The sequence below is a fragment of the Lissotriton vulgaris genome, unplaced genomic scaffold, assembly GCF_964263255.1.
Source record: "Lissotriton vulgaris unplaced genomic scaffold, aLisVul1.2 SCAFFOLD_4222, whole genome shotgun sequence".
NCBI classification, from domain to species: Eukaryota; Metazoa; Chordata; class Amphibia; order Caudata; family Salamandridae; genus Lissotriton; species Lissotriton vulgaris.
Window position 1 is genome coordinate 99,957 of NW_028251066.1, and position 16,652 is coordinate 116,608.

At 47.8% G+C, this 16,652-nt stretch overlaps 1 protein-coding gene across 1 annotated transcript in view; it reads right to left on the minus strand.

Moving 5' to 3' along the window:
* Window positions 1-952: 952 nt before the first annotated feature.
* Window positions 953-16,652, minus strand: part of LOC147663055 (uncharacterized) — a 41,897-nt gene continuing 26,197 nt past the window's right edge. The window contains exon 2 of the mRNA XM_086950712.1: window positions 953-2,903. Within this exon, the coding sequence (XP_086806838.1) occupies window positions 953-2,872 (1,920 nt within the window). The 5' untranslated portion in view covers window positions 2,873-2,903. The remainder of the gene's footprint in view (window positions 2,904-16,652) is intronic.

Genomic DNA, 16,652 nt, shown 5'->3' on the forward strand with positions numbered 1-16,652 from the left:
CATGAAACTAGCCATGCCAATCCCAAATAGTTTTGTGAAGATTCATTGAACTGTGCCAAAGTTATTATATGTGTATATATATAATTATATTACATGGGATTCTGTAATCCCTGTATAAATGGCAGTTTCTAATTTCTTTATAATCAGGAATTTGTGACGCACCAAGTCAGTGATTATGAATAAAAGACGTCAAAACTCAGCTTTTATATGTTATTACAGTCGAGTCCTGAGGGCACAATGCCTGCTGCCAGGGCCAGCAGCTGATGTGAAAAGAAGGTCAAGTCACGAAGCATAATTGAAGCAGCTGTTGACAGCAACAATCATAACTTTGCTTTTATTACTTCTGCTGTATGTTACTAGCTTACTATGAGAAGCAGAGGGAATATGTTTAATAGTTTCCTTAGATAAAGGAAGGGTGGAATCTTTCTGCATGTTTCTACACGTTTTGAGCTACTGCAGCTTTTTGTTTTAAATGGACTTTTATTGAACTGTTTCTAACATCTTTTTGCAACAAATATCTAACAGTTTTTATTTTTACTTTTGCACAAGAGGTTTAAGGTTCATTCTTCATATTTGCACACGTTAGCTGCTGCATATGTAGGAGCTACGCACCAAGCTTTGTGGGAAAGGTGATGGTGTGACCATGTATTATACGGGATAAAGTACCACCTGGTGCATATAATAAGATTATTGCAAGTCACCTCAGAGTTCCATAACCTTTGTGTATCTGTCTATCATGAGGTGGTGTGCACTCCAGGAGAACCCTGCAGTGACAACAACATCCCTGGTCGGCCCTGCTGTTGAGGCCGAATACAGACTAGGATTTTCATATCAGGAACTGGAGACGACTGCGTCTTACCCAATGTAACTGTGCAACTGGAAACACAGTTCCCTCTCCAGACTGCGCATGCCTGCTATTCTCAATGAACACCACATCACTTGCATCCAACTATTACATGTGATTCTGGCCAGTAATTCCTCCCATGAATTGCGCTATTTCCAGTTCCTCAGCCTGGAATGGGGACAAACAAGGAACGAGAAGAGCTACTGGCCTGTTTGTCTCATGCAGAGTCCCATAACCAGGCCTGTTTCTACACAGGGAGGATGCAGTCCTGTGTGGAACCAGAGGAGGAGAATGCAGGGAAACATCTGCACCGTGTGTTCTCGTACTCTGGGGGTCAGTATCGCTCAGTGGGTTCCATCCAAACCCTAATCCTCCCCTCAGAGACTTTCTCAAATCTGCCCATACGCATTTTGAAGAGGTTACATGTGTTAGTATGCACTCCACAAGTCCATTTATAGTAAAACACATACCTTGGGTAGCTTTTGTATTTCCTCTCGAAATTGAATCTTCATCTGCAGTATCCAGTCCTAAGAATGATGGAGGCACCCACTGACCCCACTCATCAGGACAGAGCAGTTCTGCCTTGCAGTTCTGATGTTGATGCTGCGATTCCGGGTGCAGTGGTTCGAGTATGTAGTTCTGATCTGAACCCTCTGCATTAGTACAGGGAGGTTCTAGCTTGTACTTTTGATCTGAACCATGTGCATCTGCACAGGTCTGTTCAAGCTCGTCATTCTGATCGGGTTTCTGTGCTTCAGGAAGCACTGACTCTAGCTCTCGGTCCTGTGCCACAGTGTGCAGTGGTTCTAGCTTGTACTTTTGATCTGAACCATGTGCATCTGTACAGGCCGGTTCTAGATTGTCATTTGTATCTGGTTCCTGAGCTTCAGGGCGCATAGATTCTAGCTCATAGTTCACGTTTGGATCCTGCGCATAAGGAAGTTCCTGCTTCAAGCATAGGTGTTGCTGTAGGCACTGGGTTTGTTGTGACTCCAACTCATCAAAGGACAATAGCCCAGACTCTAAGTGTTCGTCTGATGACTTCCCATCAGGTGAAACGGGTTGTAGGCACTGGTTCTCCTGGCGATCTTGAAAATCAGAACACATCAATTCTTCCTCCAAGGGATCATCAGGTCCGTTCTTATCTGGCAGGGTGGGTTGTATACGGTGATTTTGCTGTGGTTCGTGCCCATCAGGAAATAGTGGGTGTGGGCAGAGGTTCTGTTGCTGGTCCCAGCTATTATCAGACAATGGAGATGGTTCTTGCTTCAGGGGCTCATCTGGCTCCCACTCTTCTGGGAACGCCGTCTGTACGCTCTGGTCTTGGTCTGGTCTCTGCCCATCAACAAATTCTGAGTGAAGGCACAGCTTTGCCTCCTGTGATCTGCATGGAGGATTTGTCTGAGGGCACCGGGATAGAGGACAATCCTGCTGTACTCCATTTCTATCTGGAAACCCAGGTTGCACGCACTGGTCCTGCTGTGGGTGATGTCGATCAGGAAACATTGGCTGTAGACAAAGGCTTGGCTCCTCTAGATGCCCTTGAACATCAGTTGGCGAGGAGAGCGTACACTCCTGCTTTGGTGCATGCCCATCAGAGAACACCGGCTGAAGACACAAGCTCGGTTCCTCTGACCTGTCCAGTTGAGGTGTCGCAGGAGACTGGCTAACAGCACAATCTCTAATGCTCGCCGGACAGACCATCTCCAAAGACACTGCACCATTATCTAGGGAACCTTGATCCTTTTCTATCCAGATTTTCTTAATCAGCCCAGCGACTCTAGAAGGTACGCCCTCCACAGTATTCATCAAGTTATCCAGTTTGGCTTCCAACTCCTCCAGCATGGATAGAAGAATAATGTGGGGCAGGTTCTCCGAAAGCGGTTCCAGGTCCTGGTCCCTCTGAGCATCATTTCGGATTCTTGAAGTTGAGATGTCATGAAGAGGTAAAGATGGGACTGTGGCTCTTACGGATTCACGTGAAGACAGCGCTGTCACTTTCTTTTCTGGAGCCCGTCTTCTGCCCATTCTGGTAAATTGATGTGCAAGTCTCAAGTGTCTGCAGAGGAGAGGAAAAGAGAAAAGACAACACGTTATTACATTACAGTTAGGTCAAAATACTCCTGATCAGAGAAAATTGGGAATTTCTAAAACCTGAAAAAAATGGAATCATTAAAATTTCACAATACCCGCAGCATAGTTCATATATTATGAAAGGCAAGGATTTGAAATGTGTTTCCAACACTATGTCTGTTCCTTGGTATGCTCAAATTGTACACTGTGCAACCACAAAAAAAGAGAATATTGTAACAGCCGTGCAGCAATGAAAGGTTTATAGCACCCTAGCAGACCAGAGTGCACTATCATTCTCACTTGCACTATACAGCTCTCTTTTGCAATATTCAGTTCAGTGACTGAAGCATTTTCCAACATACCAAACCTCTACAGGATTTACAAAACGCTTGTTATGCCATTGCATATATAGAGAGCATGTTCAACCTGTGGTTTCTTGGAACTGAATCAGAAATACATTAAAGAGGAGATAAAAAATCAGACCAGGGAAGAATCTAGGGCCAGATGTAGGTAGGCATTTACCGGTCGGTAACGGCCGAATTCGGCCGTTACCGACCGGTAAATGCAATTTGAGATGTAGGGCCCTGTATTTTACAGAATCGGTAAATTTACCGATCGGTAAATTTACCGATTCTGTAAAATACCGAATCGGTATTTTTTCCGATTCGGTAAAATTGATATGTAGGTGGGACTCTTTTGAGTCCCACAAGCATTACAGAATCGGTATTTTACCATCAAATACTATTTGATGGTAAAATACCGATTCTGGTGTGCATGCACATGTGTGCATGCACACCTGTGCCATATGACAGGCAGACCTGCCCCTAGGGCTTGTATGCCTGCCACATGGCACCCAATCCTGTTTAGGGGGTGTCAAAGTGACACCCCCTGCACCCTTGTGAAATTCGGTATTTACCGATTCGGTAAATACCGAATCGGTAAAGCCTATTGATTTCTATGGGCTTTGAAGCCCATAGGAATCAATAGGCTTTACCGATTCGGTATTTACCGAATCGGTAAATACCGAATTTTACCGATTCGGTAAAAGGGAACATCTGGATTCCCTACATACCAACCCCTCACATTTACCGAATCTTAATTACCGAATCGGTAAAATTCGGTAATTTTCGGTAATTAAGATTCGGTAAATGTTACTTACCTACATCTGGCCCCTAGTCTGAATAGGCTTGTGGGCTGTCAGATTTCTGGATGAAAAGAGATTGTACCAAAGCTGTGACAAATAGTCATTCTAAACTAATAAGTTGTCATGATAGCTGCACCTGTCAGTCAAATGACGACAGTCACCACCTTCCCCCAGAATGCCCTGATTGCAGCCGCAGCCAACATACCGCCTGCGCTGCGACAAAAGCTCACCATGCACTACATCCAGGCCCAAGTACAGCCTGCCATATTATACGTAGAGACCCAGCCACAACAAGATGTACAATACGTCCAGGCCCAGCGACAGCCAGCTGATCAGTACATACAGCCACAGCCCCCAGTACCATACATAGCAGCACAGCATGCCTACAGAAATGACCAACAAAATTATTATATAAATAACAGAAGGAATGCCACCAGAAAATGGGGTATACAGGGAAGAGTGAATGGAATGGTACAACTGAGGTTCCAATCACAGCCAACACAGGGCACTTGTTATTATTGCTACAGAATACGTCACATGCAAAGACAGTGCCGTACTACACTTCGAGACAAAGGCCAGCAACTTATGAGTCCAGCCCAACAAGGACTAAGCCCCTATGAATGTGGCCCAAGTCCAACAATAGCTCCTGTGAATGCACGTTCCCATGCAACAGCAACAATAGACACCTATATACAAAATGATGCCCCAAAAAGAAAAATAACTGCAGCACCCAGGTACTAAGTACAAAATAATTTACTCATACCTGCGTCCGAATTCAGTACCAGTTAAAGCAGGCAAGGCATCGGTCTGAATGCAAGAACAGATTGGGGAGGGTGTCACAACAGAGCACTGACAGTTGATGTTCGCGATTACAAAATGAGGTTTTCGAAATTATGGCTCGCGTTCAAGTTGAATGGCGCCACTGGCCTTAGAGCAACGTAGATATCGGAGCAGATAATGATAAACTAAAAGAATCTCCCCCAATTTCTTATGCACAGAAATAGTGAGAGAATAGGGGGATAAAATGATGGAATGGAATACACACTAGCATGTAGAGGTCCAATACATTATTGTAGGCCCTTAGGAGCAAAGGGCTAGAATATACGGCGTTTACTCAGCGTGCACGACATACAGAGAACATGAGCCTGTGTTTAATGTGATATTAAATATTCAGTATATATATTCCAACAGAACGGCGATCCAACGAGCACTAGGAAAACAACACCAGGACTCAGGTATAGTGCACCAGAGCAAAAGGGTTTATTACGTCATAAACCGTGCGACGCGTTTCGCGCTTGAAAATATATGTGCATAAAAGAAGTAATATGTATGTATATGAATTGTTTTGTTTCTAGGTTCTTCAAAGCTGCAGGAAATAGCGTGTACTTATACTGTATCGTGAATGTGCTAAAATGCTTCTTAAGCAGTACATAAGCCAGGGAGTAAAATATTGATTGTGCATTGACAAAGCCAAAAGGTTAACAAAATATTTGAGGCCTACTGGATTTGGCAAGGCTTGTTTATTTTTATGTTGCAAAGAAATGGTACGTACCTGATTCAAGTAGTTTAGTGAAATGTTTTAGCATTTTGTTTTCTTAAACTGGGGCAGGTTGTGAACAGGTGTCACTGTGACAGAGATTTTCAAATATGTTTGACATTGAGACAAACTATAGCCCAACATTTTTTAAATTCCTTCTTTTAGATAATGGATTTTTCCTTAAAATATCTTATAGAAAAGGCAATATAATTCCCAGATTCTTTCCTTCATTTGGAGTTCCCTCCATACCCCGGCTAGCCAACATACAGCATACAGCAGTGAATAGTACTGCTATTGCCAGGCCGGTTGAAGTACAGTTGCAGACTTCAGATGGTTGAGTATATGTTTTACCTGCTTTAAAAGTTTAAATACCCTTGGAATTATGACAGTATCATGTTTTTGGTGCTTAGTGCATTTTTTTAAGTTAATGGATGTTCCAAGGTTTCACAAAATTATTATTTATGCATCAACACAAGTGAAAACTCTTCTGAAATAATGACAAATATTAAAAACAAAAAAAGTTTGTATACACTAACATGCACTGCTAGGTTTTCTTTTAAAGTCAGGTTTCCAGGAAGTGGGGCCACATCAGTTCTGGCCTTTGACATATCAATAATGGAACACAGATCTTGGCCCAGAGACTTTTGGAAATAATAGACTACTAACCAGCAGCTGCCCCCATTGCCAAGAGGAAAGAAATAACAGGACAGACTTCAGGGTCAACCCTGCAAACTAGAGAAGATTACCTTGTTTCCATTTGACTGTCCAAGAGGAAGAAGGTGGTGACAGCTTGGTCGTTTATGGATTCAGACGTAGCCACAACACCTGCTGCAGAGAAGTGTCTTATCTAAAGTTATGTAGTTTGTATTATAATATTTTGCAATACTGGCAGAAGTGGCATTAGGTAGAGGGAATTGATTTTGTCTCATTGTGTTAATAGGAAGACTTGTATTGCTCATATTTTTGAAGTTGCCAATAGCAACAAAGTCACCTCCAATATATCTGTTAGCACATGGAGTAAATGGCCCTTGCAAGCATGCAGAAAGGTTCAACAGTCCCTCTACCAGCACAGTCAGCACCCCAGAATAATTGTATTTGCAACATGTGTCCTCATCGCCCTCCCCTGATGGAAGTAATAATGCAATAATAAGAAATAGTGCCCAAGCAGCTAGACAGCATCCTGCTCACGATTCTCTATACAGCATGTGATACAGTCAGATGACAACAATAGGTAGACAGAAGACTAAGGCGCACTGTTACATGACTCATACACACCCCATGCAGGGAGAACAGATAGATTTTCTCACCTAGGCAGATACAACCACAGACTATAGAACATCTCCTGCAGGATACACAAACTAATGTCAGATTATTGAGGCCACTGTCTCTAAAGTGTTTATACATAGAACAGGAAGGGACCACCCCTCCACCTCAATGTGTAGTTCCTGAAAATTTCTGGAACCCGTGAAATAAACTTTGTCGTATTTTGACGATTTTTATGCCAAAATACCGATAATGACTAGTACATTGTGCACAAGCATTTGCGTCACAATCAGGTAACGATTTCACCACAAAATCGCCATTTTTGTTTCTGAACCCTTGACCGCCATTTTGCGTTTTGGCATCCATCTTATATGTTGCCCTTCACATAGTCTTGCAACTGCAGCTGAATTTGATATCAAGGACACGTACACCTTAATCGACTTCCCTGTGACCTGGTCAAGCTGAAGCCATCACCCCAAGCCAAACCTGTTTGGTCAGTTCCTCTCCCAGTGGCCGAACGAGATAGCATCAACACACAACAGGCCATAAATCGCGTACATCGCACACACACCCTGCCCAAATCTTGCTCACACCTGGCTCTGCTCTTTTCTTCTCTTTTTCTTTATGATGAGGAGGAGCCCGGTTTTATTGAGGGTACACCGATATCTGATGGAAATGTTGGGCCTGGCCGGGTAATTGATCACGAACTGGACACACTAAATGTATACATGTCACCATGACTCTACTTTTTCTCTTGTAATGAAAATATGTGAATAGCCCACTGTAAATTCTAGAATGTTTGCACCGTAAACTTAAGAATGTTTCCTGAAGCCTAAAAAGATGTATAAAAGAAGAGACCAGGCTTTGTACATTGGAGCAGTCTCCTGAGAACATACATGCTGTTGTACTTCTAGGACGATTGTTACCTGGTTGCAGCCAATAAATTTGATCCTTGATTTTACCTAGAAGACTCGTGTTTCTGTGGTTTGAATCAGGAAAGTACTCGAGGTCTACGGGTGTTATCCCTGACACCGCTGGGTTACCGGATCAGTACTGGTTCTGAAAAACCCAGTACCTCAGTTGGCGCCCAATGTGGGGCGGTATCAGCGGTACCGGTCCAAGCCAGAGGTTCGTGAGGAGCTTCGTGTGAAAATTCCGGAGGAAGGCCAGCCACTTCAGCGACCCCTGCATGTCGACGTGGTTCCGAAGGTCTTTGCTGCGAGGTTCTCCGCGTCCCGACGGCTACGAAGGACTGCTGCCCTGACTGCCGCCCTGATTTGGACCCTTGATGTTTGGTAGAGCGAAACGATAGACGAGTCTTCTGGTGACGTCATCGATATTTCAGTTAAGTATAAGTGGAGCGGGGGAGGAGCTTCGCGGGCAACCAAGATGGCCGCGTAAGCTCGGAGCTCCGCGGACCCTCCGACCCTCCGCAAATATCCTGTTGGAAATCCTGATCCACATTAGTGGATTCTACTTGGTGAATGGTCGCAGACACGGGAGCAGCTTTCCGCTTCCAAATTGGTGGTTCCTAGACGAAACTACGTTGAGTTGAACTCCGTGCCAGGGATGCACCATTGTCTCCTGGGTGGTCGCTGCCCTCACCGACGCTCCGCACGATTGGAATGCGAAGCCCTTTTTTTGTGGTCCCTGCTGACGGAGTGATTGAGTCTGCGGAGTTGCCTACCACTGGCCTGGTGTGATTACTGACGCTGTCTCTGCCCTGGTCGTGTGTTTCTTGTTCGGGCGGAGTAGCCCTTTGTTCTCCTGGGACCCAACATGGCTGGCAGAGGGGACTCCGACAGGACGTCGAACAGAGGTGTTCGTAGGACGACCCAAACGCAGCAAAACAAAATCGATCTATATGCTCAACAACGGACCTCGCCCACTGTGGTGGCCTCCCCTGAGGACCTTCATCGTGCGGGCTCGCCTGAAGGCTCTGAGCCTACCCTGGGCGACGTTATGGGGGCCATCACGGGCATTCGCTCAGAAATGCAAAAGCAACATGAGGTCCTGACTCACAAGGTGGACACTCTGGCTGTGGACCTTACTCTTATCAGGGCTGACTTGGGGAAAACTAACGACCGAGTAAAGTCCCTTGATCTCAAGACCTCCAGCCTAACCAATGACGTCTCGGACCTTCAGACGGAGGTCCGGACCCTGAGACTGGCCAACGACCAATTTTCCAGAAGACTGGAGGACTTTGAAGGACGTGCCAGGCGGCAGAATGTCCGTATTATTGGTGTACCGGAGGGAGCGGAGGAGGCGGCAGTGGACCTTTTCGTGGAGGACCTGGTGCAGGCGCATCTCGCACCTTCAGGCTTGAGCAACTTTTTCTCGGTGGAGCGGGCCCATCGGGTCCCGGGCGGCCCACCGAAGTCGGGTGTGGCGCCTAGACCCATCTCTTCAACTTTAGAGACCGGGATGTTATCCTTCAGGCGTCCAGCCGGCATGGACCGCTCAAATACCAGAACTCTGAGGTGCACTTCTATCCGGATTTTACTAGGGCCGTGCAGAGGCAGCGCCAGAGTTTCGCAGGTGTTAAACGGCGCCTGAGAGAAATGGGATTTAAATACTCGATGCTGTTCCCTGCCAAACTCCGGATTGAGCACGACAGCGGTGCCCTGTTCTTTGATGTGCCGGAAAATGCAAGCGACTGGCTGGACACCTTGCCACGACGCCGGGAAGAACAGGACGAGCACTCCGGAGGCGCAACTGGTGGCTCAGAGCTCTAGGACTTGTTTCTACTGTGCGGATCATGGCGGTTGGTGTCCCTGCTGTCTGTGACTGACAATACCAATGTTAATTCGATGTTGATGATTCTCCTGTCGTTTACAAGGAGGGTGGCGGGAGGGATTTGTGGAGATTCCTTACTCCTTTGGGGACTTTTTGTGGACTAGTTCATGGGGCGACAGGCACACTGCTGGTTGGGGGGGCTTTTTAGTCTGCTGCAGGGGTGCAGGGTGGGGGGTGGTGTTGGGAAAGTTCGTTTGTTTGTTTATCTTTCTCTCTTTCTATCTCTTAGGCAATGGGTTGTATACACTGTTCAGTTTCGATGGCTGTTGAGGTTTGCTGGGGCTGGGGGGGGCTGGCGACACGATGATGGGGGCTAAGAAACTACGAGTACTCAGTTGGAATGTTAACGGGTTGGGTAACCGTATCAAGAGGGGGGTTGTGATTCAATTAATTAAATGCCACATGCCCGATGTTGTTCTCCTTCAAGAGACGCATCTGGTTGGAAATACGTGTAAGGCGCTTAACCGTAAGGGATACAAAATGGTTGCCCACTCGGGGTTCTCTTCGGGCTCTCGGGGGGCGGGGGTTCTTGTTCGCTCGTCCCTTCCTCTTGAGATCGACGTCACTCTGATAGATGAGAGGGGGCGCTACGCCGCAGTCACGGGACTGTGGGAAGGGCGTGCCTTGACATTATTTTCAGTTTACGTTCCCCCGGGCCTGCAATCTAGCACTTTCCAAGACCTTGGTGGCGCCATTCTAAATTTGCCTGCTGGTTTGTTGATAATGGGGGGTGATTTCAATTCGGTTTGCTCTGGCTCCTTGGACCGCCATCCGCCTAGAGATCTCCGGGGCTCCCAACTGTGGTTGCCCTCTTTCCTTGAGACTATGGGATTGGTGGATAGCTGGCGGCTGTTACATCCCACGCTCCGTCATTTTTCCTTTCATTCCGGCGCCCATGGCAGTCTATCTCGGATAGACTATGTTCTCACATTGGCTGCATATGCGCCTGCTGTCTCTGAAGCCCGATTTTTGGCGCGGGGCATTTCTGACCATTCCCCGATGTGGGTCTCTTTCGACTTTGACATTGTTTTGTCGGATCGGCCGGTGGCCGTTAACCCATGGTATTTCCGCAACCCCAAGACTCGCAATCTTCTGGCCAAGGCCATCGACCTCTACTTTTCTGAGAATGAGGGTTCGGTTCGCTCGGCCGCGACTCTATGGGAGGCGTTTAAGACTGTCCTGAGGGGTGCGGCTTTTGCTCTTATAGCAGAGGCCCGTAGAGCCAAGGATGCCGACTTGGTGCACATCGAGGAGGAAATCATGGAGTTAGACTCCCAACTGGAGACAGACCCCGATCCCATTCTCCTGCACGACCTCTCCCTCAAACAGTCGGAATACCGTGACCTTGCCACGAATGCTGCCCTTACTATAGCTAAGGAACAGCAGGGTCGGATCTACGACGTTGGCGATAAGGCCGGGAAGTTGCTAGCCTGGCTGGATAGGAGGGAGATGGCTAGTCGTGTCGTACCCGAGATTTTGGGGGACGGCGGAGTAGTCGTCTCCGATCCCAGCGCCATTGCCGAGTCCTTTGCCGACTACTTTCGATGTGTCTACACATCTGTTTCGGACCGGTCTGAGACCGATTCGACAGAGCTTCTCTTGACAGTTGAGCTTCCCTGTCTTTCAGACGAGGAACGCGATGACTTGGACAGGGACATCTCAGTTGATGAGATTGCCCTTGCAATTCGCTCATTGCGATCGGGCAAGGCGTCGGGCCCCAATGGCATCCCGGTTGAGCTTTATAAGGTCAGGCCGGATGTGGTTTCCCCGCACCTGCGTAACATGTTCCTGGAAGCGCGGGACGCCGGCCTACTTCCCCTGGACCAGAGGTTGGCCACCATTGTGGTCATCCATAAGGAAGGGAAGCCGAGAGATCTGTGTCGCTCTTATCGGCCCATCTCTCTCCTCAATGCCGAGCCTAAGATTCTCGCCAAGCTACTCGTCAATCGTTTGATTGGGGTTATTGGCGACTTAGTGCACCCGGACCAGTCGAGCTTTATTCCTCATCGCAACACTGCCCTTAACCTGCGTAGACTCCACAGTGCCATGTCCAGGGATCACACCCTGGAGAAGCCGGCGGTCTTTGCTTCCTTGGACGCCACGATGGCTTTTGATTCTCTCGAATGGAGCTACCTCTGGGCGGTGTTGTCGAAGCTCGGTTTTGGCCCGGTGTTCATTGCCTGGGTAAAACTCCTTTATGCTGAACCGCTGGCTAACGTTGCCGTCAACGGCCGCATCTCGGCATCTTTCGCCCTGCATAGAGGCACTAGACAGGGTTGCCCCTTGTCACCTCTCCTGTTTGCGCTCGCTCTTGAGCCGCTCGCGGCCACGATGCGCACACATCCGGATCTGCATGGCATAAGCTGGGCCCTTGGTTTTGAGGATAGAATATCTCTCTATGCTGATGACATTCTGCTCTACCTCACTTCCCCTTGCAAGTCACTCATAGTGGCATGCGATGTACTTCGGCTTTTTGGCAGGTACTCTGGCCTCGTTATTAACTGGGCTAAGTCCTTCCTATACGTACTGAAGGGGGACACACCACGCCTCCCTAGAGGCTGCAACATCCAGGTGGCCAGCCAGGGCTTTAAGTATTTGGGGATTTACATCTCCGGTAATGCGAGGGTGAGATATGACCACAACTTGCTTCCCCCTCTTCAGCGCCTCCGGCGTGATGTGGAGGGTTGGCGCAAGCTCCCACTCTCTTTACTTGGTCGCGCGGCATTATTTAAGATGATGTCTTTGCCCAGGTTTTTGTACGCCCTGCAGAATACGCAGGATCCGGTTCCCGCTCGCTATTTTCGGGAGATTGAGAGCCTTCAACGTGCCTTGCTCTGGGATGGTCGCCCCCGCGTCGCCATCACGAAGCTCACGCTTCCGTGGTACGACGGTGGTATTGCACTGCCGGATGTGCGCAGATATTACTGGGCCTCCCAGTTGGCGGCTATCAATCATGGTTTCTACGGCCCGGGAAACAACCCCGGATACGCCATGGACAGGTGGCTTTTGGGTGGCGGCAACTACTACAGGGCACTCTATTCGAGGTCACTGGACGGGCGGATGTCGGGTCCAACGAGAACTGCGATCCACATCTGGCGTACGATTACCAAGGCGCAGGGCTGGCAGGGCAGGCTGACTAGATTAACCCCTTTGTTCGACTCCGACATTCTGGGCAGGGTATGGCACACCAAGGGTTTTGACAAATGGGACCTCATAGGAATTTCCAGGGTGGACGATATGGTCTCTAAGGGCGAGATTAAGACCTTCTCCCAGCTACAGCCTGAGCACCAGCTGGGCGACACGGAGTTCTTCCGGTACGCCCAGCTGCGACACGCGCTGCTTTCTGCTAAGCCGGCAGAGGGGGCGATCCCAGAGAGCTCCCCGCTGGACGACAGAGTGTTGGACGACCATATGCCTGACAGTGCCATCTCACTGTCGTATAAGAAACTGATTAATGTTCGCACTGACCTCCTCCTCGGTGTGCGGGAGCCATGGGTGCGTGATGGCCTGGAGATCGACGATGACTGGCAGAGTGCTGTGTCCTCCCCTAAGGAGGTTGCCATTTCCTCTCGTCTTCGGCTGGTGCAGTTTAAGATCTTACACAGAGTGTACGTGACTGGCACCCGGCTTGTACATATGTGCTACTCGACCGATGGGCTTTGTCGCCGTGGCTGTGGCGCTTCTGCTACTTTTCTGCACATTCTCTGGGAGTGCCCCGTCATAGCTTCCTACTGGAGACGGGTGCATCGGATTATGGACGAGGTGACTGGGGTAGTGGCGGCTGCGGAGGCTAGGAGATGCCTCCTTAACATCTGGGAGCCGTCCGATCACAATGTGGCTCAGACGCAGTGGGTGACCCTTGGCAACGCTAAACGCGATATTGCACAGAAATGGGGGGCAGTGACGGCTCCCCTGGTGGTACAATGGAAAGCCAACATGGATTGGTGTATGTTTAGGGAAAAGACAGTCTATGTTGCCAGGGGTAAGTCCAGAAAGTGGTCGAAAGTGTGGGGGGCCTGGAATGCTTACAGGGGAGAGATTTGCTTGCCCCCTGAACCTGTCTCTTTGGAGGAACATTTGTCGCCATAACCTGTGACACCAACTGTTTTATGATATACTGCTAAATCCTGTTCTTCCTCCCCCCCCCCCCCCTATCCTGCTCTACTCTTCTGTATTTGTGCTACAGTGTAAGCTGTTCCCTGCCCCGCTCTGGCACTTCTAAGGCTTTCCCTGCTCCATTGCCACTCTTCGACGCCTTTGGCGTCTTCCTCTTTCTTTGTTCTATTGTTCCTTTTCTCATAAAATATAAAAACAACCTTCATGATACTGTGTCACATGCTCTTGCACTATTGCACTCCTGCTTCACGATGCTGCCTTGCCTCCGGGATGTTAGGCTGAATAGCTGTGTGCACTTTTTCAAATAAAGGTTTTAAAAATTAAAAAAAAAAACAAAAAAAGTATAAGTGGAGCGCCTCCCAGTCCTTAGTTTGTTTGGTGTCCCTTTTGGACCGTTTTGTATTGGTACTTGCAAGCACCAAAACCGAAGGACTCGTGTATTCACGAGAAATATCGTAATCGATAATCCTTTGAAGTTTGGAGCTAGACTAGTGAGCGAAGATGCCTGGTCTTAGCAGACTTGGAAATTTGTTTTGCCTTGGTTGCAATAATAGGGATTCCCGATTGGAGGACTCGTGTCCGGTTCCTCCGATTGGAACTCCAACATATGAACTTTATGTGAAACATGGGGTAGGCCCCATCACATACAATGAAGTGTGGATCAAATACACCTGAAAGGATGGTGTTTTAAAATGGCCCCAATATGGTAGTTTTGATACGGAAATCCTAGATAATCTCGAAGTTAAACTTTTCAAGAGGAAAGCCCGGCCGGCAATGTTTGACTCTTTCCGCCTATGGCGTAAGGAGGCCAAACAAAAAGAAATTAAATTAGAGAAGAGGATTAAGAGAGAAAGGGGTATTTCGATAATGCAAGCTGCCAGGCAGCATAAAGACAATGAAGAAGAACAGATGAGCGAGCAGTTGCACAGGCAACGTAAAATGGTAATAGATAAATGTTATCCAGTTTTGCCGCCTCTTCAGCAAGAAGCAGCAAAAGAGCGCGAAAAAGATCCTCTAATGTCGCATTTGTTAAGTTCACCACCCCCATTTTTTTTTTTTTTTGTAAGGCGTTTATTAGTGTTCAAAAGTGCAGTACACATAGCAAAGCCTACAACCCTGCGGGCCGGCTGCAAAAAAGCGGAAGATCGTAAGGGTGAAGGTCTGCAGGGGAGGGTGTGCTGTGGCGCCCCACTTGTCTCTAGCATGTTAGACTTCAGGTATTATGGTCACATTACTTTCGTTCAGCAAATAAACAGTTTCATAAGTGACGTCTTATTTTACAATTTTTTTAGAACTAAACCATGAATTCAGCAAACGAAACAGAACAGTTCGTATCGGCGTGTCCCAATGTTCCTTTCGTGGCTGCGCCGCGTCGTGCCTGTCCTGCTTGAACAGTGTCAAAAGAAGACCCCTCCAAACGGTGCAGCGTACACTGATAATGTGTCAGTATATTAGGGGGTCAGTGGTGCGCATGCGCAAATGATCGCGGACTTGAAGTGGAACAGCTCCTGTGGGCCGTGGTGCCTCGTCGGTCGTCGGTCTGGCCAGCGGCGTGTGTAGCAGTTTAAGTTCACCACCCCCATATGCGCAAAATGCTACCGCACCTCCACAACCTCTAGTTATACAACCCATGGTTGTTGTGCCTCCTGTTCCTCCACAGCACCCACCAGCTACTCTTCAGCTGGCTCCTGTTCCTCCGGTGCAGCCTCCTCAAGGGCCACCAACTTTGCTACCTGCTCCGTCTCTACCTCCTGCGACTTATTCACCTGTTCTTGCCACCTCCTCTGCTACCACTTCTCCCTTAGCTTCTTCTCAATCTGCTTTATCTCCTGTCCTGTCGACCTCTCTTTCGGTTCGACAGAGAATGACAAACACTGTTGCTAGTCTTTTCTCTCCTTTCTTTGGGTCACATAGTACGACCCCTGATTTGGAACGCACGCAGTTACGTAGTCAACTGCCTGATTCTAGAGAGAAAGAAATATTAGATCGTCTTGCGGGTAAATGGATTAACGACCCTGCAAGATATGACTTAGAGTCTGTTATGGATGTTTTCCGCCAATGGGAAGCATCGAAGCAGAGGTATGTCTTTGATACAATGTGTACTTTTCTTTATGAGGATTTGGAGGAAAATGATTTGAAGCCCATTCCGTCTGAGTTGTGTCACGTCCGGTTTGAGTTTGCAAAAGGTACGATTGTGGGTTCCGATGTAGACAAAGCAGTTGCAACATTACTGTCATTTAGGAATGAGGGTGTTTCTCAGTCGTTGTTTGAACAAGATTCATCCGTTAAGAGAAAAGGACAGTACCCAATGAGAGAGGTTCCTCCTGTATGGAAGGAAGCAGTGGCCGCTGGTCCGGCCAATAATCCACCAGCTGTACCGGCTCATTTCCAACGTGTTTGGGTGCATGTCCCCTGGAAACGTGCAGAAGTGTTAGCAATTAAGCAGTCTTTGCCTGATCCACGCAAAAACCCAGCAGGGTACTATAAAGAGTTGACTCAGACTGTGGGTTCGTGTATTATGAATTTGGCAGACATCGACATGTTGTTTGGCAATGTTGTTCCACAACCTATTTGGAGTAAGATTCATCACACAGATCATGTGGTTGAATTAGGTGATACATGGGTTAACCTTAGAGATGCTGACAATAGGCAAGTAGGCGGCGCCAAGCCCGAAGATTTGATTACTGAGCTCCCTAGTAAGATCATCGATTACATGAAGACGATGATGCCTGCGTTGCGTGTAAATTGGGATAAGTTGTCTGCGTGTAAGCAGAAGAGAGATGAAACGGTGTCTGATTTCTTCACCAGGTTTGAAGAAACGTTTGTTGACCACAGTGGTCAAGATATGAGCACAGAAGGTGGTCAGCGACTGTTCGTCG